General features: G+C 40.7%; 2 protein-coding genes across 4 annotated transcripts in view; both read right to left on the bottom strand.

The window, feature by feature from the left end:
• The window catches only part of phyhipla (phytanoyl-CoA 2-hydroxylase interacting protein-like a), a 21301-nt gene extending 10269 nt beyond the window's left edge, over positions 1–11032 (bottom strand). Inside the window, exon 1 of the mRNA XM_027143086.2 lies at positions 10814–11032. Coding sequence (XP_026998887.1) covers positions 10814–10901 — 88 coding nt within the window. The 5' untranslated portion in view covers positions 10902–11032. The remainder of the gene's footprint in view (positions 1–10813) is intronic.
• A 1977-nt stretch (positions 11033–13009) lies between these two features.
• Positions 13010–25000, bottom strand: part of bicc1a (BicC family RNA binding protein 1a) — a 50192-nt gene continuing 38201 nt past the window's right edge. For all 3 annotated transcript variants that reach the window (XM_047821764.1, XM_047821765.1, XM_047821766.1), the window contains exons 11-21: positions 24055–24234; positions 22455–22651; positions 22200–22338; positions 21263–21416; positions 20820–20925; positions 18700–18739; positions 18389–18537; positions 18100–18268; positions 17725–17888; positions 16791–16890; positions 13010–15202 (exon numbers count right to left, since the gene is read on the bottom strand). In XM_047821764.1, the coding sequence (XP_047677720.1) occupies positions 15072–15202; positions 16791–16890; positions 17725–17888; positions 18100–18268; positions 18389–18537; positions 18700–18739; positions 20820–20925; positions 21263–21416; positions 22200–22338; positions 22455–22651; positions 24055–24234 (1529 nt within the window). In that variant the 3' untranslated portion in view covers positions 13010–15071. The remainder of the gene's footprint in view (positions 15203–16790; positions 16891–17724; positions 17889–18099; positions 18269–18388; positions 18538–18699; positions 18740–20819; positions 20926–21262; positions 21417–22199; positions 22339–22454; positions 22652–24054; positions 24235–25000) is intronic.

The raw sequence follows: 25000 nt of genomic DNA, 5'->3' as shown, positions 1-25000 counted from the left end.
AAAAGGAAAAAAAAACTATCATGTTACAAAGAAACTGTCCTTTTAAAGATGTATACAGACCACTGGCACTGGAGACTCCATCCATAAACATCACGTAAACATCACCTTACACAAACTTTCACACGTCCCTGTAGGAGCTGTTACCATGGGAACAATAATGTGTGTTAATCTAAACCTGGGATTTATCATTCAGTTCTGTCGGAGTAGTTCTGCCTGTAACCTTAATCACAGGTTTATATAAATATGTTCAGTTCAGTGAGTCTGTCTAAAAAATAAATAAATAAATAAATATTTTTATTTAAATGTAAGGAATACATTTAATTGACATATTTAATTTTGTTTATTTTATTCGATTGAAATATTTAATTTTATTTAAATATAAGGAGACATTAAAATTGACATTTAATTTTATTTATTTTATTCATGAAATATTTAATTTTATTTAAATGTAAGGAGACATTTAATTGGCATTCATTAAAGGAGTCTCTAGTTTCAGAGCTTTGCAAAACAAATAAGCAAAAAAAAAAAATCAAAAACACGTAATTTTACAAAGAAAAATTTCTAAATGTTGATATTTATTTAACATTTTTGTGAATGACACTTCTTTGGGACAAAGTTGTGTTTGTATTTGTATTTTGTATATATATTTTTTTGTATTGTGTCATGGATGATATAGATGGATAAGTCTCAATCTCAAAGACGAGATAAGTCTCAATCTCAAAGACGCTACAGGAGCCCAGAGTCGCCAGCAACACATTTGGAAGTTTTTGCAATGATGGGAGGGAAAATAATGCTGTCGCAGGTTTACGGCGCAAGAAATGAAAGTGTGCTTTATGTACGAGTTAAAAATAAGAACACAGAGCACGGCGGTGATTTACACGGCTAAACCCTCAAACAAAAGAAACATCTTTCTCAAAGCACACCACTTGCTGCACTCTCCTCCTCCTCCTCTCTCTTTCTCTCTCTCTCTCTCTCTCACACACACACACACACACACACACACACACACACACACGTGTACACACGTACAGTAGTTTCCATGGCAACTTGCCAAGCTGATTAAATACACAGTTCTCAGGGGAAACGGTGACACAGTGTCTCGAGACATCACTGAAAATTCTGGAAAATGTCTGATGAAATGTTCATCCTTAATGCCAGATTTTCTACCGGTGTTTAATGAAAGAGCGCTTTATTACAAGATTACAGGTATCTTGTGTAAAAGAGGATGACAAGGAGTACGTCTGTAACGTGTACATGGATGTAGATGGAGGAATTTTTGTGTTATGTTTCTTATGTTCTGTAAAGCTGCTTTGTGACAATGTCCAAATTATACATACTGTATGAATTGAATTGTATAGTTGTGGAGGTGTAGAGATGGAGATATTTATGTGTAGAGATGTAAATATGGATGTGTGGATGTGGATATTGATGTGTACTGTAAATATGTAGATGTGGATGTGTTGATGTTGATGTGTAACTCTGGATGTGTGGATGGCGATGTGGATGGAGATGGAGATGGAGATGTCGATGTGTAGCTGAAGAAGTAGATGTGTGGACGTAATTGTTGATGTGTAGCTGTAGAGTTCGATGTGTTAATGAAACAGCCAGATGATAAGAGGTTATAAGCTGAGGTATGCGTGACCCTGTTATACTGAATTACATGCTATCTGCAGACAAACACACACACACACACACACACACACACACACACACACACACACACACACACACACACACACACAATCACTCACACACTTTTGCATTTAGACATTTAATGAAAAGCAGTATCTGATCCTCAAAACAACATCCAACAGAGACAGAGATAAAAATGTCCTTCACATTTTAACTCATTCAACAATGTCCATTGTTCCATTTTACTGGCAACAATACTGGGAAAGAAAGAAAGAAAGAAAGAAAGAAAGAAAGAAAGAAAGAAAGAAAGAAAGAAAGAAAGAAAGAAAGAAAGAAAGAAAGAAAGAACAGACAGATAGACAGACAGACAGACAGACAGGTAGACAGACAGATAGACAGACAGGTAGACAGACAGATAGACAGACAGGTAGATTGAAAGAAAGAAAGAAACTCAATTTCTCTCCTGTTCTAAAATGTACAGTTAGGATGAATTGAGGAATATACAATCATTTAAATATTTATTTTACCTGTTACATCACTCCTGACCTCTTCTTTGTTTAACAGCCAGTTATCAGGACATATCAGACAGACAGACAGTCAGACAGACAGACAGACAGACAGACAGACAGACAGACAGACAGACAGTCAGACAGACAGACAGACAGACAGACAGATAGATAGATAGATAGATAGATAGATAGATAGATAGATAGATAGATAGATAGATAGATAGATAGATAGATAGATAGATAGATAGATAGATAGATGGCTGGGAGGATGAGATAGATAGATAGATAGATAGATAGATAGATAGATAGATAGATAGATAGATAGATAGATAGATAGATAGATAGATAGATAGATAGATAGAGACATCCGTTGTCTCTCACTAACTCTATCTATCTATCTGTCCACTTTCACTGATTAATTCTGATGTAAACGAGCTCTTGACAGATAAAAACACTTCACTGGCCTCATAAAGCAAAACAGAACACAATGAGTCATCGTGCTAGCATTAGCATAACATTAGCATGGCCTCCACAGCAACAGATGGATCTGGGCTTTAGACGGTCTGTTAGTAAAACACAGAAATTCTCAGTCATGCTTTTTGCTTTGTCTTTATAATCATGTTAGATTTTATGTTTACAACTTCTTTCCTCCTCGAATTCCTCCTCACTGTAAAGGGAAATGATGCAGTTAGTGGATTTGACAAGTTTGAATGAGGAGAGATTCTTTTTCACCACTCGAGCTCTTTCCTGAGGTCATCGTGACAGACGGAACAAATAGAATGGACTGATTTCCGGAGTGATTTCGTTTCAGGATGCTGTAAATGTCAATGTGGCCACTTTAGAATTAAAAAAATAAAGTTTCTCAAGGACACAGCATCAATCAAAGACGCACTGGGAGCAGCAAGGCACAACCATGGCTGTGTTCCAATACTGCATTTAGCGTCCATTTCCTCTCAGCAGAATCTACTTGATCATTGCAGACATAAATACAAAGTGAAAACTCATGCTATGATGCAAGCTTATATGCACTAAGTTCTTTGCACACAGGGATAGTGTATATGGGCAAACGTTTGTGGACACGTATGTGACAAGAAAAGTCAAGAAGGCAGAACTGATCTGATCTTGCTTAAGGTGACGATGTGTACTTTTCCTCATAAACACAGTGTTATATTAAAGGCTAAAACACAGGATTAGTTCCAGTTGGGTTTTATTAAACTCTTAAAATCATCAACAGTCAGCTGACACAAAGACAAACAGTTTATATATTCACTTCATTCCATACCCTCGCACTGACACTCTGACCTTAAGAAATACATAACCATTACAACTACTTAGTTACGTATTTACTCCTAGTTGCTCTGCTTCCCTATCAATAAATGATTTAATCAAGTAAAGCAAAAAAACAACAACAACAAAAAAACTAGAAATAGGCACAATATCGATTTGTTTAAACTATTTTAAATCTAATGAAGGCGAATTGTGCGTGTATGTGTGTGTACATTTATGTGAGAGTGTGTGTGTGTGTGTGTATGTGTGTATGCATGTGTGTGTGTATGTACATGTGTGTTTATGAGAGTGTGTGTGTACGTTTGTGTGAGAGTGTGTGTGTATATGTGTGTATGCATGTGTGTGTGTGTGTGTGTGTGTGTGTGTGTGTGTGTGTGTGTGTGTGTGTGTGTGCGCGCGCATGTAGGTGTGTGAGAGTGTGTGTGTATGTTTGTGTGAGTGTGTGTATGTGTGTGTATGTGTATATACGTGTGTATGCATGTTTGTGTGTGTGTGTGTGTATGGTACATGTGTGTGTGTGTGTGTGTGTGTGTGTGTGTGTGTGTGTGTGTGTGTGTGTGTGTGTGTGTGTGTTTCTGACAATTTGACACAGACAGTGAGGAGGATGCAGCAGAGCTTCATAGTGACTGGAACAGAAAATATGTCCAAACAAACAAATCCAAAATGACAAGTTAATTAATAATCATTCAGAATTTTATTCAACCTGGAGGCAACAAGTCACACAAAGACACACAAAGACTCCATCTCAGTCTTTCTCCCTCTAGGACCTATCTATCTATCTAGAGTCTACATGATTTAGCGCTGACTTAAGTTCAAATACATACAAAACACATATATAAATAAAAAGTGATTCAAATTCATTTGTTTTTAATTGATGATCATTACTGTGATCGATGAAATTCTGGTTTCTCAGATTTTCTTGTATATATATATATAGAAAGGGGGGCATAGAAGCCTTTTTTATCGCCACATATACATTACAGCACAGTGGAATTCTTTTCTTCACATACCCCAACTGAGGAGGTTGTGGTCAGAGTGCAGGGGCAGCTATGATACAGCACCCCTGGAGCAGGGAGGGTTGAGGGCCTTGCTCAAGGGCCCAACAGTGGCAGCTTGGCCTTGAACCCCGATTCTTCGATCCTCCGATCAACAACCCAGAGCCTTGACCAGTTGCGCCACCACTGCCCCTCCAGTTGCGCCACCACTGCCCCACCAGTTGAACTTGCTAACATCTCTGTTCATTAGTCTACGATATGTAAAACACTGAACAAGCAGGGGATCCATGGCAGGACACCACGAAGGAAGCCACTGCTTACTAAAAAGAACATTGCTGCATGCCTGAAGTTTCCAAACGAGCACATTGACACTCCACAACGGTATTGGAAAAATGGCACGGCATATCATCATGAAAACATCATCCCGAGTGTAAGGTACGGTGGAGGAAACATCAGGATTTGGGGCTGCTTTGCTGCATCAGGGCCTGGCCAGCTTGCAATCATTGAGATGACCCAAAACACCAGAGCAAGTCCACAACAGAATGGCTTCAGAAAAACAAAATCCACCTTTTGGAGTGGCCAAGTCAGAGCCCAGACCTCAACCCTATAAAGATTCTATGGATTGACTTGATTCTGCCAGGAAGAATAGGCTAAAATTCCTTTTTTTGAATGTTGATTGAGTGTGTTCAATAAGGACATGAAAGATCAGAATTTTGTTTGTGTAATTATTGTTAGACATATTATGTTTGTCAGTACCCTGGACTTAGATGAAGATCATTCATTAATTCATTTTCTACCGCTTATCCAAACTACCTCGGGTTACGGGGAGCCTGTGCCTATCTCAGGTGTCATCGGGCATCGAGGCAGGATACACCCTGGACGGAGTGCCAACCCATCACAGGGCACACACACACTCTCATTCACTCACACACTCACACACTACGGACAATTTTCCAGAGATGCCAATCAACCTATCATGCATGTCTTTGGACCGGGGGAGGAAACCGGAGTACCCGGAGGAAACCCCCGAGGCACGGGGAGAACATGCAAACTTCACACACACAAGGCGGAAGCGGGAATCGAACCCCCAACTTTTTCTTGCCACTGTATGTGTTTATATATATATATATATATATATATATATATATATATATATATATATATATATATATATAATATAGAATAATGCAGAATATAATCTATAATGCAGAAATGCTGGTCTCATGGATAATGTGAAACAGTTCAGTATCGTTCCCTTATCGGGGTTAATTAGAGAATGCAGACAGACAGACAGACAGACAGACAGACAGACAGACAGACAGACAGACAGACAGACAGACAGAGAAATGGATAATTTTTCGCATTTCATTTCATGTTGCATAAAATCGTGCACACAGAATCCATCTTCTTCTATCAATACCAAGAAAAAGGCATAATTGAAAGCACGAGCATTTCCCTATCGATCGACCCACCACGATCTCTCAGATTAGAACAGATTCAGAAAGCCGATCCTCTCCTACCTCGAGTTCCTCAACCTTCTGTCATGACCCTATATATAGTTTCCATCCTGAGTCGATACGTCAGCAAACGGCGCTATAAATATAACTCGATTTTACATACAGGATGTATACACCAGGATTGACGCCCTGCCCTTGTATTCATCCCCTGGTTATTTCATTACACCTTGTATATAACAGATGGAAAAATAACAGTGTGTGTGTCATGGAATGCAAATAGAAGTGAACCTGATAGACATGTGTGAATGTTATCCTTCCATCGCCATGATTTAATGAAGACTGAGAGGAAAGTCAAGCTGTTTTTCATAGCCTCTAAACAACATGTGATCAAACCTGATCATTATAATATACAGATACAGAGAAATATACAAATATACCCTCTTTCCACTTTATTAGGAACACTAGTCATCCTGTCAGCCAATCATGCGCTATCAGCACAACGCAGAAACTCACATAGCTCATAGATTTACGTAACGGAGCTTCGGTTAAAGCTCACATCAAACATCAGACTAAAGAAAATGATCTCTTAAACCATGACTTTAACCGTGGCATAGTTCGTCATGCCTAATGTGCGGGTTTAAGGATTTCCGAAACTGCTCTGGTATTTTCACACACAACAGTGTCTGAATTTTACATAGACGGGTATAAACAATAAAAAACATTGAGTGAGTGTGAGTGGAAAAAACTGAACAGTGTGGGTGAGTCTGTGCTCATGACGGCCTAAGATTCCTGTTCTTGGCTGAAAGGAGTGAATCCAGATGTGTTCTTCTGCTCATCCAGCTCAAGGTTTAATGTTTTGTTCATACTGTTGTGAGATATTTTTCTCCTGACACGGTTGTAAAGAGTGAATAGAAGCCTTTATTTTTGCCACATATACATTACAGCACAGTGGAATTCTTTTCTTCACATATCCCAACTGAGGAGGTTGGGGGTCAGGGAGCAGGAGGGCGGAGCAGGGAGGGTTTAGCTCAATTGCCTTGCTCAGGTGCCAAGCTGGGGCTTGAACCTTGACCTTCCGATCCAGAGCCTGGCAGCTCTTCTCATCTTCCTCTGACCTCTTTCATGAACAAGGTGATAGTTTTGTACCATTCTGTGTAAACTTTATGTGGAAAAATAAAGACTGCTTTATGTGAAAATCCCAGGAGATCAGCTCTACAAGGAGATCAGTTTATAAAATACTCAAACCGGCACATCTGGCACCCACAGTCAAGTCACGGAGATCATGAGAGGCGTTGATATGCTGGTGGATATACAGTCATGAGATGGGTATGATAGTCACTTTAACATTTATCCAAAGAGACTAACGTTTGAGACGAGATACACTGAGCTCTTCCAGGGTTAAGTAAGGACCTTGCTCAAGGGCTCAGCAATGGTGAATTCATGACCTTCTTATCAGCAGCCCCAAGAACGCTGCACAAACACTTTCCTTTGTCTTCTTTGATCAATCCTAATGCAACACACATTCAACAGTACAACAAAAACCTTTGAAAATAATCTAGCTTAAATCTAATCCTCAGTCAAATCTCAACCTGCACTGCAATGCCATGTCAAAGCTATGAGCAAACCAGAGTGTTCACATACACACATCTGGAACACCTCACATACAGTATAAACCTTTTCACTTGTCACTCTTCTCTGTCTTTCTTTCAACACTCTTGGATCCTTTCACCATTTTCAAATTCTGCTCAGATTTCCAAGTGTATTGTCAAAGATATTTTATAATTCCTTCCTTTTTTCCTAAATAAGATCAGCCACGGATCTGGATTTAGTCTTTTTTTCAGCACAGGAGGTATTATGGTTAACGTCCGTAAAAAAAAAAACATGGAGGTCTTCTACATATCCACATTAGTGGTTTGTAAACTGATTTGTCACTAAGCTTTTAAAGCTTAGCATTATTTTAGTCACGGAAGATGAACAGATTTATGCTGAATCATTGGCTTTGTTACTCTCTCTGTCTAAATAATTAAAGACCCTCGACATGTTTAGAAGGATGTTTTCCCGGAAGCCTCCATTTAGCTGCTGAACTCTCAGCCATGTTCCCAGATTGTTACTTTGCTGTCCGTCTGGTGTACTGGCATACTTCTAAAACCTGTCTGGTAGATGCTGTACAATTCCAGGAGCTTTTCATACTCATTTATTAATAAAATTCTTGAAGATTTCCTGGAAAGCGCGTGCATGCTTTTATGTATCCATGGTAACGCATTGGCATGGCAACCATGACTTAATCCCACCTGATAACCATTTGGAAATTGTTGTATTTGGATTCAGATTGTGAAGAGAGAAAAGATGCTGAGCTACGGTGGATAGTCGTCATGGTTACCTCCAGGGTTCTGAAAAAAACGTCGCTCACATGATCGATGCTATGTTCACACTTACAGTGATGTCATCAATGCCAATAGAGGTTCCTACTACTGGTTCCCATAGTGATAATGTTTATATCAGTGGGTTGAGCAACTAGTGGTCTACATGACAACAAAAAGTTTCTTGCTGCCAAAATGAACCATTCTGGAGGGAGATCTGGAGTATCATCTACATCATATACAGGATGAAGGAGAATCAGTGTGACTAATCTAGAGAATTTATTATTATTATTATTATTATTATTATTATTATTATTCAGTATAAACCTTTATTTATTAACTTACTATAAGCTCTTTTAGAAAAACATAAATCCGACTTCAAAGAAATACCAAATCTCTACACGCACTTGCAAGTCAGAAATGTTACTGTAACCATGGAAACGTACCTGTAACATCACCACTCTTTTTTTCTTTTCTTTCAGGATCAATGACCGTGTGATCAGTGAAACCTGATCAGGTATTAGCATCGAACAACAAAACCAGAACAAGACCACATAAAACAGAATATATAACTATATAGTATATATATATATATATATGGATTTCTGCCTGATTTTTGAAAAATATCACGACGAATGATTGGATCCTTCCAAATCAGTAGCCTACAACAGACAGGAAAGCCAAGCGAGCGTTTCAAAAGAAAGCTGGTGGATTTCAAAAGAATTCTGTAGTAATGCGCAGAAAACAATTCAATAAAACATATGAATTGCTTTGTTATACTTATCACAATTACTCACTCATCACGCACATCACACACATCACACACATCACACACATCACACTCATCACACTCATCACATATATCACACTCATCACACTCATCACACTCATCACACACATCACACACATCACACTCATCACACATATCACACATATCACACTCATCACACATATCACACTCATCACACTCATCACACTCATCACACTCATCACACTCATCACACACATCACATACATTGTTAGCCTTTTTTGATCTCTTTTGTACCAAAATAAATGCTGTGCTATTCTACCATGCCTAAACGTAACACTGTAGACATTTACTGTATTTCCCCTCAGCACCAACATCCTCTGCTTTACATTCATACTACAGGAATTGATCATGATCACTCTACATCATTCAAGCTAATCATTACAAACGTGCTTAGAGTTTAGCAAAGCAGCAAAATCGAATTTTGCTGAGAAACATATTTTATTTATTTATTTACATATTTTGCAGTGAGGTTTTTTCCTGTTATCACTTACATTATATCAGCTATAAAGATTCTTTCCCTCACCAGACTCTGGCATAAAGCAGCCTGTCATGACAAAGCATTACATGTAGACTTACGTGGCTCAGAACTCACTGTTGATGGAGACTCCTTCCAAACATTTTAAATAAGTGTCTTCGTACAGAAAACGTTGCCATATCGATGTGCGTTCCTTTGTTAAATTAATGAATTGATCATTTGGTTATTATTTCAAAGCTCGTTTTGCATTACAGGTCCGAGTCAATTGTTGGCAACGATAAGAACGATAACATATTAGCATATTACAGTCACCACCGTCAAAGCTCCTGATCTAGAAAACGAGTCAACGGCTTCTAACCAATCAGATTTGAGAATCCACAATAAGAACAATAAATCAATTAATACCTTGTTTTAGTGGATTTGGTAAAATTACAAAAGTGAACAGGAATGTTGTGGGGAATGTATATATATATATATAAAATGAATAAAAAAGGAATATGTGATTTTAATTTAATTGGTTCTAGACTTCTGGTTCAGACACCCGATAATTTAAACCATGGTGGACCTACTCGTTCCCGCACAAGCACATACACTGCCTGATCTTCTACTGACTGCATTGTTGCAGTAAATGCATGCAAGGTGACGGACACAGCTAGATTTAAAGCACAGGGTCCTCACATAGGGTGCAGCATCATGCATCACACCCAGTTTACTATATAACGCATCATTTGCGGACTACTACATGCACGTGACGGTTGTCTTTTAGTACGAATGTCTGCAAATGACCCATGATGATGATGATGATGATGATGATGATGATGGGGGAAAAAACGCCCAGTCTAGCAGCAGTGGCGGCAGCGCGATCGCGAGTGCGAGCGCGAGCGCAAGCCGTGTCCATGGTGCTGAAACATGCTGCACAGATTTCTGGTTGTGATCTTTCTCTTAGAAGGCAAAACAAAAGCAAACAAAAATCCAGTGACAACAATGTATAGATGGCTGTAACATAATAATAATAATAATAATAATAATAATAATAATAATAATAATAATAATAATAACGCATGTGTCCTTGATGGTCTGTCGGTGATCTATAAGCAAATCACAGGTTATTGCAAAGTAGACGTAACGCACGCGCGATGACACGGCACACGTGTCATGCATTTAAATAAAAAAGCAGCAAGGGAGAGAGAAAAAGAGAAATTTACGGCTTGGGTGATGACTCGGACTAAAAGGACGTTGCTGGTGCAAGAGTGCAGGATGATGCGTTTCTGCACGCGCGCTCCTTACCGTCTCTCTCGCATAGCTGTAGTGACTCCAGGCTCAGGTTCTTGGTCACCGTGCCCTCGCGCGGGCTCAGCGGGCCAGGCACCGCCATGACGATCCGCTTAGATCTGTGTCCGGATTGCAGTGCTGTCTTAGGGGTGTGTGTGTGAGTGTGTGTGTGCGGGGGTTGGTACGGGGTTTTCTGCCGATACAGGGAGTGACCAAGAGGGAGAAATTTTCTCTCTCTCTCTCTCTCTCTCTCTCTCTCTCCCTCTCTCTCTCTCTCTCTCTCTCTCTACGTCACCACCTTTAACACACAGCACACACGAAATCAAGCAATGCGCAGGTCACTTGCACATGATCACCCCTTGCACACACGCATACACACATTTGCATTCTAATAGACTTCCACTATTATTTCAAATAACACACAGCCACGCTACATTCAAGCGTGTTGAACACGTGTGTGCTACTACTACGCCGATTTCTTGCTTGTTTGTTTGTTTAGCAATGCGTTGTGTGATTTTCTAGATATTCGTACTAACTACAGATTAATTAAAAATAAATAAATAAATAAATAAATAAATAAATAAATAAATAAATAAATAATACACCATCAGAAAGAAATGTATCCTTCCTTGCAGCTTGGGGTCAAACCGTCAACGTCACACCTTGTATCTGGAAATGAGGTGCATGAGGTGCATCTTTGATTAGCTTTCACTTAATTAAAGCTTTAAAGCTCAATTAAAGCTTTAAAGGTGCAGCAGAGGCCTTTAAAGTCTTTCCAGTGCTTTCAATTAATTTTTTTAGGGACACTAAAGGCACCACTTCAGCAACACCGGTAGTTAGGTTTAATTAGATTGATACAAACCAGCTAACCTACTGCTTATCGTATAACTGTAGATATACGCTATATAGAAAAAAAAGTATGTGCTCCCCATACATCACACCTAGATGTGGTTCTTCCTCAGACTGGTAACTGTTCCAGCATGACGATGCTCCTGTGCACAAAGCCCCACAGTGTTTTAAGGTTGGAGTGGAAGAACTCAACTCATACCTGACTCTGACTCAACCCCACTGAACACCTTTGAGATTTTACTAATGCTCTTGTAGCTAAACAAACAAAAATCCACACAGCCACGCTCCAACATCTAATGGAATGGTGCCCCCCACTTATTATACAATTAATCATAATTAATTGTAATTAATTATGAATTACAATTACAGCATTTGGCAGTAAGGTTACAGTCAATGTTCTTTTTAAAGGTTTCATGGCAATTATTAAAAATACCAGCATTTATACTGAAGTACTAAAGAATACAAACCAGATTTTTTTTTAGAGTTGCCTCTCCTACAGCATCACACACACACACACACACACACACACACACACACACACACACACACACACACACACACACACACACACACACACACACACACACACACACACACCCCATCCTCCACTTTACTGCTGATGTCATAGCCACTGGCGCTCATGTCCTTATTTGGTGTGGGAGCGGTGCATCACATCACTACTCAGCACAACTTCCTGCTAAAACCGGAACAGTTTAGAAACACTGAAAATCTGACGTGTGTGTACACACACACACACACACACACACACACACACACACACACACACACACACACACACACACACACACACACGTTATTATATCCTAATTTGACTAAAATCAATCACATATTATGAGGCTATAGGTGTGTAGCATACATAAATATTGTATGCAATAAATAATTAGCTCATTTAAATATAACAATATATTTAATATCCCAACTATAATATAAATGACAATGTATGCATTTGTAGTAAATTAATAATAAGATATAACAAAACATAGAAATACTTCATTTTAACTCTAAATTTTTATAATACAATTTAAATCCAAAATATTTGTATAATATGAATAAAGTAGGATTCATTAAAGATGATCTACTAACTGTCAAATAATTATTTTGCTGTTATATATGAAAAATTAGGACAACCAATATTTTATCTTTTTACCATAGTAATTTAATTATAATAAATAAAAACAATTAATATTTTTTATAAATTGTTTATATTTTATTCTTGTCTTCTGTCCTAAGAATTTAAGCATATTAAATTATTGCACTTTGATATGAAATTCTTTCATTAGACTAATGTCAATGCTGTCAAGGTGATACATTTATAAACACTCAGATATTCATTCTGAAAACTTTGCTTGCATATGTTTATTTTAATTCTGGTAACCAAACCACAATGGAACTTCTTCTGAACATTCTGATTCTTTTTTATTAGGATGTGACCAGGAGCTGATCTGTCTGCAGCACAGGCATCACTTCCGCATGCTTCTTACTGTGCTAAAAAACAGAACCTGTGGAACTTTAAGTGAGTCAGTCATGACTCTGGTCTGATTCTTGTAAGTACTGAACATTCTCCTGTACGACTCTTTGGACCATCAAAAAAAAAAAAGAAAGAACCTAAATTAAAAATGTCCACTCCATCAACTTAAACACCTTTGAAGAATTATTGCTTTAACACTTTAGGAATATTGATAAATTCCTTAAATCACCACCAATCACCGTTTCTTCATATCAAACACTCTGGAGAGCAAAGTCCACCCAAGAAAGCATGGTTCAACCAATCATGCAGTAAAGAACTTCCTGTAAATGATTAATGCGTCCTGTGTGGCGGAGTTCATCTCTCTGTAACTCTCACGTGTCATCTGAATATTTAATATCAACACCCTAACAAGAGCTCTTATTAAAAAATAAAAAAAATAAATAAAACATGCTAATGAGCTGCTTAGCAAAACTTTGGGTCCCTTGTGTTGAACATCTGGAAAGTTTGACCTAAAACCAGATGTGTATAAAACAAACAAAAAAAACCTGTTGATACAATCAGATCTGTCATGAGAACAAGCTAGCAAACGTTTTCAAAGTGGAAACATTTATGGATGATGTTAAAGCAATATGTCTCAAAGGGGAAATAGAGAGAGACAGAGAGAGAGAGAGCATACACTTTGTAATCCCGAGGCTACAAGGCTTTAACCTCAATTATTTTGTAAAAAATAAAACACACACAACAAACCGAGGTCAACTTATAAAAATAGGGAAATATTCAAAGTAAAAAAACAAACAAACAAACTACTAAAATAATGGATGACCAGCCATACACATAATCAAAACTAAACAATACAAAAACAGCCTCATTTTAATTAACTTCAAATACATTTCACCATCATTTATCCTACACTATACACGATTTTAATCCACAGCTGCATATAGAAATGATTTTATATGTGAGGTTTGTTTAAAATAAAGTCTAGAAGAAAAGACACACAGAATGATGGTGCGGATGTGGTTTAGGACACAGCGAGACTTCCTGTAATCTTTAACCTTCACTCCGAAGCCAAAAATAAATGTATATTACGGGTAGGCAGGCATCTAGAGAAATGAACATGTCCCAAAGTGACAATAACGTGGAATGGAGAGAGAGAGAGAGAGAAAAAAATCATCATTAATATATTCTCGAACATCTCTCTGTAAAATGATTATTGTTTTTTTTTTTCCTGGAAAATCTGGAGGCATATTGGGGGAAAAAAAATTAATAAATCCACAAATGACCTTCTAACTAAAACCAGAGGACAATAAAAAATGTAAATTAATGCTTCTCAAAGAAAATGTAATGTATACAAAATAAAAATATTTACAATACAAAATTTAAAAAAAAAGCAAAAATCAAATTAAATATACACTGGAGCCTTATAGTGCAGCCTTATAGCAATGAATAACATCAATATGAGCAAAACAACAAGGCCTCAAACATAAACTGTGACCTTTGAACTACGAACACTGACGACTAGTAAGTGCACGTGCGCACATACACGCGTAAAGCTAACTTAAAGTGCTTAATACTGATACTTCAATGTGCCAGAGGAGGCAGGAGTACCAAAGTTAAACGTACCGTTTGACCCTTTTATACACTTTTCACTCTAAGGCAACAAAGTAGCAGCCAACATTCCCCAAACTGCCTCTGAAGATAGTCAACGTTTTAATTTTTGGCACTTGTGGCAAAAAAAAAGGACCTTACTGACCCTTATGTCTTTCAACATTATCCAGCCTGATTGTACAGAATGAAAAGGTTTGCTCTACATGATCAGAATCGCCACATTAGTAAGTTGGTGTGTAGTGTAATCCATGTAGAGGTACCATTAACTAGTACCACAGAGGTATTAGATTTTACTGTCTTGTGATTTATTTATTTATTTATTTTAAATCACCAACGCCCGCTCACGCTGGCCACATCGGCGCGGAAGTGTCGAGCCAGACGGCTGTTTACTCCTTCCTCCAGGAACAACGTGCGGATGTTCGAAGGGTCGAAAAGCTCCCGCCGGCTCTTATTCAGCTCTGTCAGCAAGACAAGAGATGGAATACGTTTCATTACGTTTACATTTAAAGCATTTGACAATCGCCCTTATCCAGTTACAGTTTATCTCACTTTACACAGCTGAGCAACTGGGCGTTAAGCAGTTGGCTCAGCAGTGACATCTTTGCTGACATGGGATTCAAACTCACAACCTTCCAATTAATAGTACAACACATTAACCACTGGAATACCACATACCCCACGGTGAGGTCTCTCATCTTCAGTATAGTAAGTACACGATGTTTCCACAAGGGTTCCAGAACCTTCTGAAGAAGTTCCCGGACCTCTTGTGAAAACATTCATTACTGCTATTCTGTACAAAAGTTCAAAAGCCCTGACTGAGTGAGGTTCATACCTCCAAGGCCTTTGATCTTCAGAAGATTCCACAAAATTCCGAAAATACTGCTTCAATACGCGAACAAAGTAAACAAAGATTCTGGGTTCTGAAATCGTTTAAAGAAGTTCTGAAGTCCTGAACCTATGTGGGAAAAAAAACTGTTTGTAGCAAAGATCAAAGAACTAATACAATGTGTGTAATTCCACCGGGCCTTTGATGTTCAGCTTAAACAAAGTTACCACAAGGGATTCTTCAGATGAAAACACATAGAATGGCTTGTAAACAAATTTCATCAAGCGTTCCACAAGATTTGCAGAAAGTTCTTGTGAACTTGTGAAGACACGGATTACTGCTTAAAATAAAAGATCTTTACTGTAAACATACTTTCACAGGGAGTTGTGGAACCTTTTGAGAACATTCCAGAACCCTTGCAGAATCACTGTATACTTCTTACTGTAAAGATCCAAAAGGTGTGATGGAATGGGCATTCACTAACTTCCAGGGGTTTCGTTACCATGACGTAAAGTGGGCGTGTTTCCGTAGGTCCTGGAAACACGCCTTCTTTAAAAAAAACAAAAACCCAGCATACTACGAAGGACAAAACAGTCATACAGGTAGATTTATTTTAGAAAACAAGTAAAAACCTAAAAACTAGGGTTAGGGTTAGAGTTAGGGTTAGATTATCAAATAGGCCACGCCTACCCGATGACGCAATATCTGTTACGCTGTTCTGAAATCCCTGGAAATAAGTGCCTGCCTGATGGAATGTGTTTAATTCCATGGGGCCTTTGATAATCAAAGCACACAAAGATCCTAGAATCTCTGGAGGAAGTTCTGGAACTCTCCTGGTTAAAAACTACACAGTTTCTGGTCTAGAGCAAGCAAATGTTGCTTGTGGATGTGGTAGCCTAGTGGTTAAGGTGTTGGGCTACCAATCGGAAGGTTGTGAGTTCGATTCCTACGTCCACCAAGCTGCCACTGCTGGGCCCCTGAGCAAGGCCCTTAACCCTCAATTGCTCAGTTGCATAAAAATGAGATAAAAATGTAAGTCGCTCTGGATAAGGGCGTCAGCTAAATGCTATAAATGTTGCAAAAATGGCAGATATTCAGTGACGATTTTCAAAACTCAGTGATGTTCATTACTGCACGTTCCACTTGTTAGTTTCTAGTCTTATTAAAGACGGGACCAGGAACTTAAATGGGGCCGAATTAACATTATATAGATTTCTCACCTGAGATCGCCAGCAGCATTTTCCTACGTGCTCCAAACGTCGTGACTCCCAGTTCCTTCAGATCAGGATCCGTTAGTGTGACAAACGTCTGCAGATCAATCTAGCGCACGCACGCACACACACACACACACACACACACACACACACACACACACACAAACAATCATTAACAAGCAATTAAAATGCTCCTGAATAGGTCAAGAGAAAAGCGTTTGTGCTCTTGGGTGGGAGACACAATCTATCCCTGTCAATCACCAGCACCAGCGAGAGGTCAGACAGAGCTTTCCACTGAGAGTGATACACAGCCCTGTGATGCAGCATGAGCAAGAGTTTGAATAGTTGCTAAAGGTTGGTGAGGCAGGAGAAAGAAGGTGGTGAACCTCTCTCTCCTAGTGCCCACATACCTAATCTTCACACACCTAATACTTAATCTAATCCAACACTTAGTCCTACACCTAGCCCCCACACCTAGCGACCACACCTGCCCACAACTAGCACACACACCCAAACCCCACACACCTAATCCCCACACACCTCTAATCCCCACACCCAGTCCCACACCCAGTCCCACACCCAGTCCCACACCCAGTCCCACACCCAGACCCACACCCAGTCCCACACCCAGTCCCACACCCAGACCCACACCCAGTCCCACACCCAGTCCCACACCCAGTCCCACACCCAGACCCACACCCAGACCCACACCCAGTCCCACACCCAGTCCCACACCCAGACCCACACCCAGTCCCACACCCAGACCCACACCCAGTCCCACACCCAGACCCACACCCAGTCCCACACCCAGTCCCACACCCAGACCCACACCCAGTCCCACACCCAGACCCACACCCAGTCCCACACCCAGACCCACACCCAGACCCACACCCAGACCCACACCCAATCCCACACTAAGTCCCCTATATTTAGTGCTCACCTCCTGCTGCTGGAAGACATCAGTGTATTTGCCCAGTCCCAGAGTGCTGAAAAGCTCAGGCAGGTCTGTACCTTTAAGAGAGGAGCTCAGAGATGACGCCTTACTGCCGCCCATAAATGAAATGCACTCCATATAATTACTGGTGCTCAGGTACTGGTCCATGGCTAAGTCACACACACACACACACACACACACACACACACACACACACACACACACACACACACACTAATGAGTGGTGAGATTTATACAGGTCCTGCTAATGGTGCACAAATTTACATAAAATGCACAACAATTTTACCTTCATGACCAACTGGTCAATTAACATGGCATAAACGAACACAGCATATTGTGTAGTGTGTAACATGCACTCACCGCTTCTGCTCTTGCTCCGCTCAGAAGAGCTTATGGTAGAGGGGAATGTGTGTTGTGCTGCTGCACCACCGTTAATCACACAGCTACCGTTTCTGGTGCACCAGCTTTCTCCATCACCGTTGTTACTATGATGCTCCCTGTTGCCCGTGCATGATGCTGAGAGAGTACCCTGACACACACACACAATGATATGTGATCTATGTTTGCATGTACACAGTAAACTGTTTTGATAGAAACATACATCGAAAAGAAAAAAATATGTAAATGTAGCTTGTGTGTGTATAAATACCGTAGTGTTAACTGAGGGTTTGTAGGGTGTATGGCTGCCTCTGCGGAGCTGCTTGATGCTGTCTGCAGGCATGGACTTGGAGAAACCGAGTCCGCTCCATGTGTTGGTCGGGGTCCGAACTTCGGTCACAACTGGCTTCTTCAGCATGGCTGAACCACACACACACACACACACACACACACACACACACACACACACACACACACACACACACACACATATGTATAGAGAGAGAGATGAAAACTAATCAAATCAAATTCACTACAGCACCCAGTAAGACAGCACTAATTGTTTGTGTGCTCTCGACTGACCTTTCGTGGCGAGTAGCTTCTTCTGTTCATAGTCATAGGCCTAAAAGTCACACACACACACACACACACACACACACACACACACACACACACACACACACACACACACACATCTCTACATCAGGTGTGCTTATTAAAAGAGTGATTAATAGAACCTTCACCGTCACTCTCCCTATCCTACCTAAAACTAACTCTTACCCCCTCTCACCCCCTCAACCTCCACTGTCTCCCCTCTTCTGTAGCTTCTGGCACTCTTTCATTTCTTCCTGATCCTCAGTCCTTTTCCTCACTAACCTTGGACTCAGCCACAGACACCTTCCTCTCTTCTCTTTCCTCAACCATGTACTTTCTCTGCCCTCTGTTCACTAAATCTAAGAAAACTTCTTGTTCTGCTCCTTGGCTTTTAGATGTGTTGCACAACAATCAAAGAGAGCTAAGATCATTGGAGAGAAAGTGGACGAACTTGATGCAGATCTTGATTCACATCATACACTCCTGGCCAACTTCTCCTCAGATGTGACTTCGGTCAAGACTTTCTTCTACAAGGAAAAGCTTGAAGCTTTGGCACGACCCTTGTAGGCTCCACATCATCATCTCTTCTCTACTCAACCCCCCGGCTCCACCTTCTTCATCCTCTCTGACTGCAGAAGACTTTGCTTCTTTCTACCACGAGAAGAATGAGAAAATCTGCCGGACCTTCACTTCTGCCCCGACTGAATCTCACAGTCAGGATTCCCTACTCCTTGGTTGTCACATTTCTCAACTGTAGCAGAAGAAGAGATTTTACAACTCATCCGGTCTTGCAATCCTACACCTGCCCATTGGATCCACCCCCTTCCACTATGCTCCAGACCATCTCACAAGACCTTCTGCCCTTCATTACCACCATCATCAATGGACCCCTAACATCTGGTCATGTACCAACTGCCTTAAAGAGAGCAAGAGTTATTCCCATCCTGAAGAAACCTGCTCTGGATCCATCAGACATCAGTAACTACAGAACGATATCACGTCTCTCTTTTCTTTCAAAAATTCTTGAACGCATTGCCTTTAACGCAGCACATTCAACAGAGAAAGCCCTTTTGGATGTCTTTGAGAAACTACATGCTGCTAGATCAGCCAAGCTATCATCTGTCCTCATCCGTTTGATACGGTCAACCACAAGACTCTCTTGTACACCCTCGGGAGAGTGGGAATGGTTTGCTTCCTACCTGGAAGGATGCTCATATCAGGTAACATGGAGGGGAGTGACATCTGCTCCACACAGACTCGCCACTGGTGTCCCACAGGGCTCAGTACTTTGTCCTCTTCTTTTCTCCCTGTATACTCACTCTCTTGGTAAAGTTATTTTCTCACACATGTTTTCTTACTACTGCTATGCTGATGATACACAGCTTATCTTCTCTTTCCCACCCTCAGACACCACAGCTTTTGTTCAGATCTCAGCATGTCTGGCAGAAATATTGTGGATGACTGCTCATCAGTTAAAGCTCAATCCCAGCAAAACTGAACTGCTGTTCATCCCAGGTGATTCATCCCCCAGGCCATGATCTTGCAATATCCCAGCATTAAGATCTGATCTTCCATTCAGTCACAGCTTGCAACCTTGGGGTAACCACGGACACTCATCTGTTCTTTTCCCTCCACGTACAACATTAGAAAGATTCGGCCATTTTCAGTCTCTTGTCATTTCTAGACTGGATTACTGCAACTCACTGCTGGCAGGTCTACCTAACCTATGGACGCAATTCGTCCTCTGCAAATGATCCAAAATGCAGCCGCATGAATTGTTTTCAACCTGCACAAGTTCTCGCATACCACCCCGCTGCTGCGATCCCTCCACTTACCCCAAAGCCCTCATCACTCCTCGCACTGCACCTCGCACCCTCAGATCTACCAGCACTGCTCGACTGGTTCCACCATCTCTCAGGGTAAGAGGTAAGTATACTACAAGACTCTTCTCTGTTCTGGCACCAAGGTGGTGGAATGAACTACCCCTAGAGGTCCTGACAGCTGAGTCACTGGCTATTTTCACACACCGGCTGAAGACCTACTTATTCAGGTATCTTAAGTCTGTATCCTAGATAACCAGAGTTAATGCATTGTAAATGTAAATGTACTTGTGTATGAGGGACCAGTCTGTTCCTCTCTGCTGCTCTCTCGCTGCCTGGTGCTCTCTTATCAGCTACAGTGTCAGGCTCAGCATCTGACAAAAGACACTCTGATCTACACACACACACACACACACACACACACACACACACACACACACACGAGAGTGATTAACAGGATGAAAAATGAGACACAATCTCTGGCTTGAACGTCAGCTTCTAGCACTGCATTCTGCTTCATGTAACACTACCGAGTCACCGTACGACTCATTATTAACGAGTGACTTAATGACAGGTTTGTTTCAGCGTCTCACAGCAAAGTTCTTATATTGCTCTTTAAGATTTCACACCTGGGCCCGAAAGGATGGCTTCTGGACCTCATCGAGAGCTTGGATTTAAAAACAATGTAGTGATAATTACATTGTGGTGTGGGTTCGGGTTTGTGGTCTTACCGGAGATGTGACTTCTTGGTGCCTTGGAGCAGTTCTACAGTCTGCCGTTTCCCTGATGACACTGTACAGGAAGCCAGCATCTGCTTCAGTTCGCTCCCATTGGCTGAGTGGGATGGGCTCCTGGGCATGCCCACTTCAACAAATGTGTCAGAGCCTGTGAGAAAGAACAAAATGATACACATTTATTCTCTTTGTTCTGTCTCTCCTTCGTCGGTCTGTCTGTCTCTCCTTCGTCGGTCTGTCTGTCTGTCTCTCCTTCGTCAGTCTGTCTGTCTGTCTCTCCTTCGTCAGTCTGTCTGTCTGTCTCTCCTTCGTCAGTCTGTCTGTCTGTCTCTCCTTCGTCGGTCTGTCTGTCTGTCTCTCCTTCGTCCGTCCGTCTGTCTCTCCTTCGTCCGTCCGTCTGTCTCTCCTTCGTCCGTCCGTCTGTCTCTCCTTCGTCCGTCCGTCTGTCTCTCCTTCGCCCGTCCGTCTGTCTCTCCTTCGCCCGTCCGTCTGTCTCTTCTTCGTCCGTCCGTCCGTCTGTCTCTCCTTCGTCCGTCCGTCTGTCTGTCTCTCCTTCGTCGGTCTGTCTGTCTATGTCTCTCTCTCTTTCTACTTCTCTGAGATGTCCAAACAGCTGAGTCACTGGCTGAGTCATCTTCATACGACAGGTGAAGATCTACCACTTCCTGAAACGCTTGAACTATCATGTTTTCCCTGCTTGTTGTATGTGTATATTTAATAATAATAATAATAATAATAATAATAATAATAATAATAAAATTTAAAATAGATTGATGGTATCCTAATTCTGTAACTTAATGTATTCTCTGAGAGAGACTTAAAAGCACTGCTGTACGTCACTCTGGATAATGACATCCGCCATATGCATTTAAATGAAATATGTGTGTGTGTGTGTGTGTGTGTGTGTGTGTGTGTGAGAGAGAGAGATTTTTACCTTCATCAGAGCTAGATTTGTTTGAAAGAGCTTCTGATTGGCTGTGTCCATTAGTTTCCTGTGCTGGGTCACAATGGGCGGGTCCAAGCATGGATTCAGTTAATGACACAGATGAAATCCCTCTGTACATAGAAGGCATCTACAACGCGCGCACACATGCACACACACACACACACACAAACACACACACACTTTCATTAAGTCGAAAATACATAAGTGAAGCCAGTGAAACTGCATTTCCAGGCTAATACTCACGTGTGTTTTGAGTTGCCCTGTGCTCACTGGTTTGTGTATTGGTGCCAGTCCTGGTGGGGGAGAAGGAGTGTGAGTGTGTGAGTGTGTGAGAGAGGGACTGTGTGTGTAATTCTGGCAGTAGCTGTTGACTCCGGACAGCAGCAGACTGCTGAGTGAACCCTGAGAGACAGACTGCAACATCAGGACAGAGGAGAACCCTGAGAGAGAGAGAGAGAGAGAGAGAGAGAGAGAGAGAGAGAGAGAGAGAGAGAGAGAGAGAGAGAGGCAAATGCTTTATAATCCCAAGGCCATAGGCTTTAACATCCTCAATTATTTTGTAAAAAAATAACACACATTACAAACCGAGGTCAACTTATAAAAATAATGAAATATCAATGTTTAAAAAAAAAATGTATTAAAAAAAATTGTGTGTGTACCATTTTAGAGAAATCAGTTAAGGGGGAAAAGGGTCCACTAGAGGGCGCACCAACTCAGAGATGTTTTTTTTTATCCATATATTTGAATTATATTAATATATAGTTTCCACCCATGATTGGACTTGTGATGTAATTATTCAGTATATTATGTAATATTACACTCTTTATTTACATTAAAATGTAAACATTTCTATTGAAACGATATCGTATCAGAACCTATTGCACTCATATAAACCTTTTCTATAACATTTACATTTCTGCCATTTAGCACACAACCTTATCCAGAGTGACTTACAATTCATTTCAATTTATACAACTGAGCAATTGAGAGTGTGTGCAATTGAGCAGTGGCAGCTTGGTGGACCTGGGATTTGAACTCATGACCTTACGATCAGTAGGCCAGCGCCTTAAACACTGAACCACAACATCACGGGGAAGTCGTGGCCTAATGGTTAGAGAGTGTGACTCCTAACCCTAAGGTTGTGGGTTCGAGTCTCGGGCCGGTGATACCACGACTGAGGTGCTCTAGAGCAAAGCACCGAACCCACCAAACTGCTCCCCAGGTGCCACACATAAATGGCTGCCCACTGCTCCGGGTGTGTGTTCACGCTGTGTGTGTGTGTGCACTTTGGATGGATCTGAATATGGGTCACCATACTTAGTCACGTCAATTTCACTTTCAAAGTTATAAGGTTTATATAAAATATCCATATTTCCAAACCTCTGGTGATCGTTAGAGCTCCTGGATGTCCCTCATCATTAAACAGAACTTAAAATGGATTAAAAATTATGAGGTGTCATTCGTTCATTACCAAATACTGTTAGGGTTTGCAAATTACTAGGAGTAAAGAGGAAAATTTGGGAAAATGTTATGTTAAAACTATCAGGTCTCAGGCATTAATTCTGCTTCATAACACCATTATAACCATCCATGATTATTTTCCTGTAAAAGCATGCCTTGTTTTTTACTCAAAACTACACCGTTATCCAGTGATACGACAACATGACGGTGGAAACAACCGTCGCTTTAAATCTTTGTTTGCACTGACTACCATTTCAAGCTGTTTAGGAGCCAATGGTTAGAAATCTGCATGTATGTCAGCTGTACGGTCCTTCAGGGGACAAACCAATACTGTGGTCAGTCGTAATAAGGCTGCAGGTGAAGGCAGGAGTGTTGCCCTGACCTGCAGTGTTGGCGGATGTAGTGGGAGTGTTGGTCCAGAGAGAAGACCCGTGTAATGGAGACAGGGTGTGTGAAAGGTTGCTGCTTTGCACTGTCCCGACTACATCGTTAAGTCCATTCAGATCCGGGTTCGATTCAGACGAGCCGTTATGAGTGGGGAGATCTGGGGAACCTAAGAGGCCTAAAAAAGGAAGCACAAGATTAAATTAAAGCATTTCAGCTTTTTAGAGAACAACTACAGGGTTGTTTGTAACAGGTTTGCAGCTGTTGAAGTGATCAGGGTACGAGGTGCAAATGTGTGACTTTGAAAGCAGTGACGTTGCGAGGGTGGGGCTTTGGGGGGTTACAACGATCATGTACTGTCAATAAAGTACATGACTTAAGAGTAAAAGAAACCCGTTTGTCCGTTATTTTACCTAGTTTATCTATTCCGGTCAGCAGGGGGCACTGTTGCTTGTTTACGGCCGTCATTCATTCAATGGGAGAGTTGGTAAGGTAATAATAATGCAACTGTTCTTCCAAATGTAACAGTTATGCTGACGATACCAATTATATATCATCATATTCAAATGAAATAGCAAAACTATCCACATTAAATGAGTGTGTTAAAGAGATGATTGGTTAAAGGTTGTTAAACTCTGATAAGACAGAAATATTACTTATCGGTCCAAAAACCAGTACACAGAAGCTCTCACACTTCAACTTCCATGTAGATGGATGTACTGTTACTACTAGCTCGACAGTGAAAGACCTGGGTGTTAGATTAGACAGCAACTTGTCTTTTAAAATCAATTAGAAATTAGATATTTCTAGAATTAGAAATATCGCCAAGCTGAGAAACATCCTGTCTGTCTCTGATGCCGAGAAGCTAGTTCATGCATCCATGACCTCTAGACTGGACTATTGTAATGCATTACTAGGTGGTTGTCCTGCATCTTTAATAAATA

The sequence above is a fragment of the Tachysurus fulvidraco genome, chromosome 12 (genome assembly GCF_022655615.1).
Source record: "Tachysurus fulvidraco isolate hzauxx_2018 chromosome 12, HZAU_PFXX_2.0, whole genome shotgun sequence".
NCBI classification, from domain to species: Eukaryota; Metazoa; Chordata; class Actinopteri; order Siluriformes; family Bagridae; genus Tachysurus; species Tachysurus fulvidraco.
Note: the sequence above shows the minus strand (reverse complement) of the source record. Positions and strands in the feature narration are given on the sequence as shown.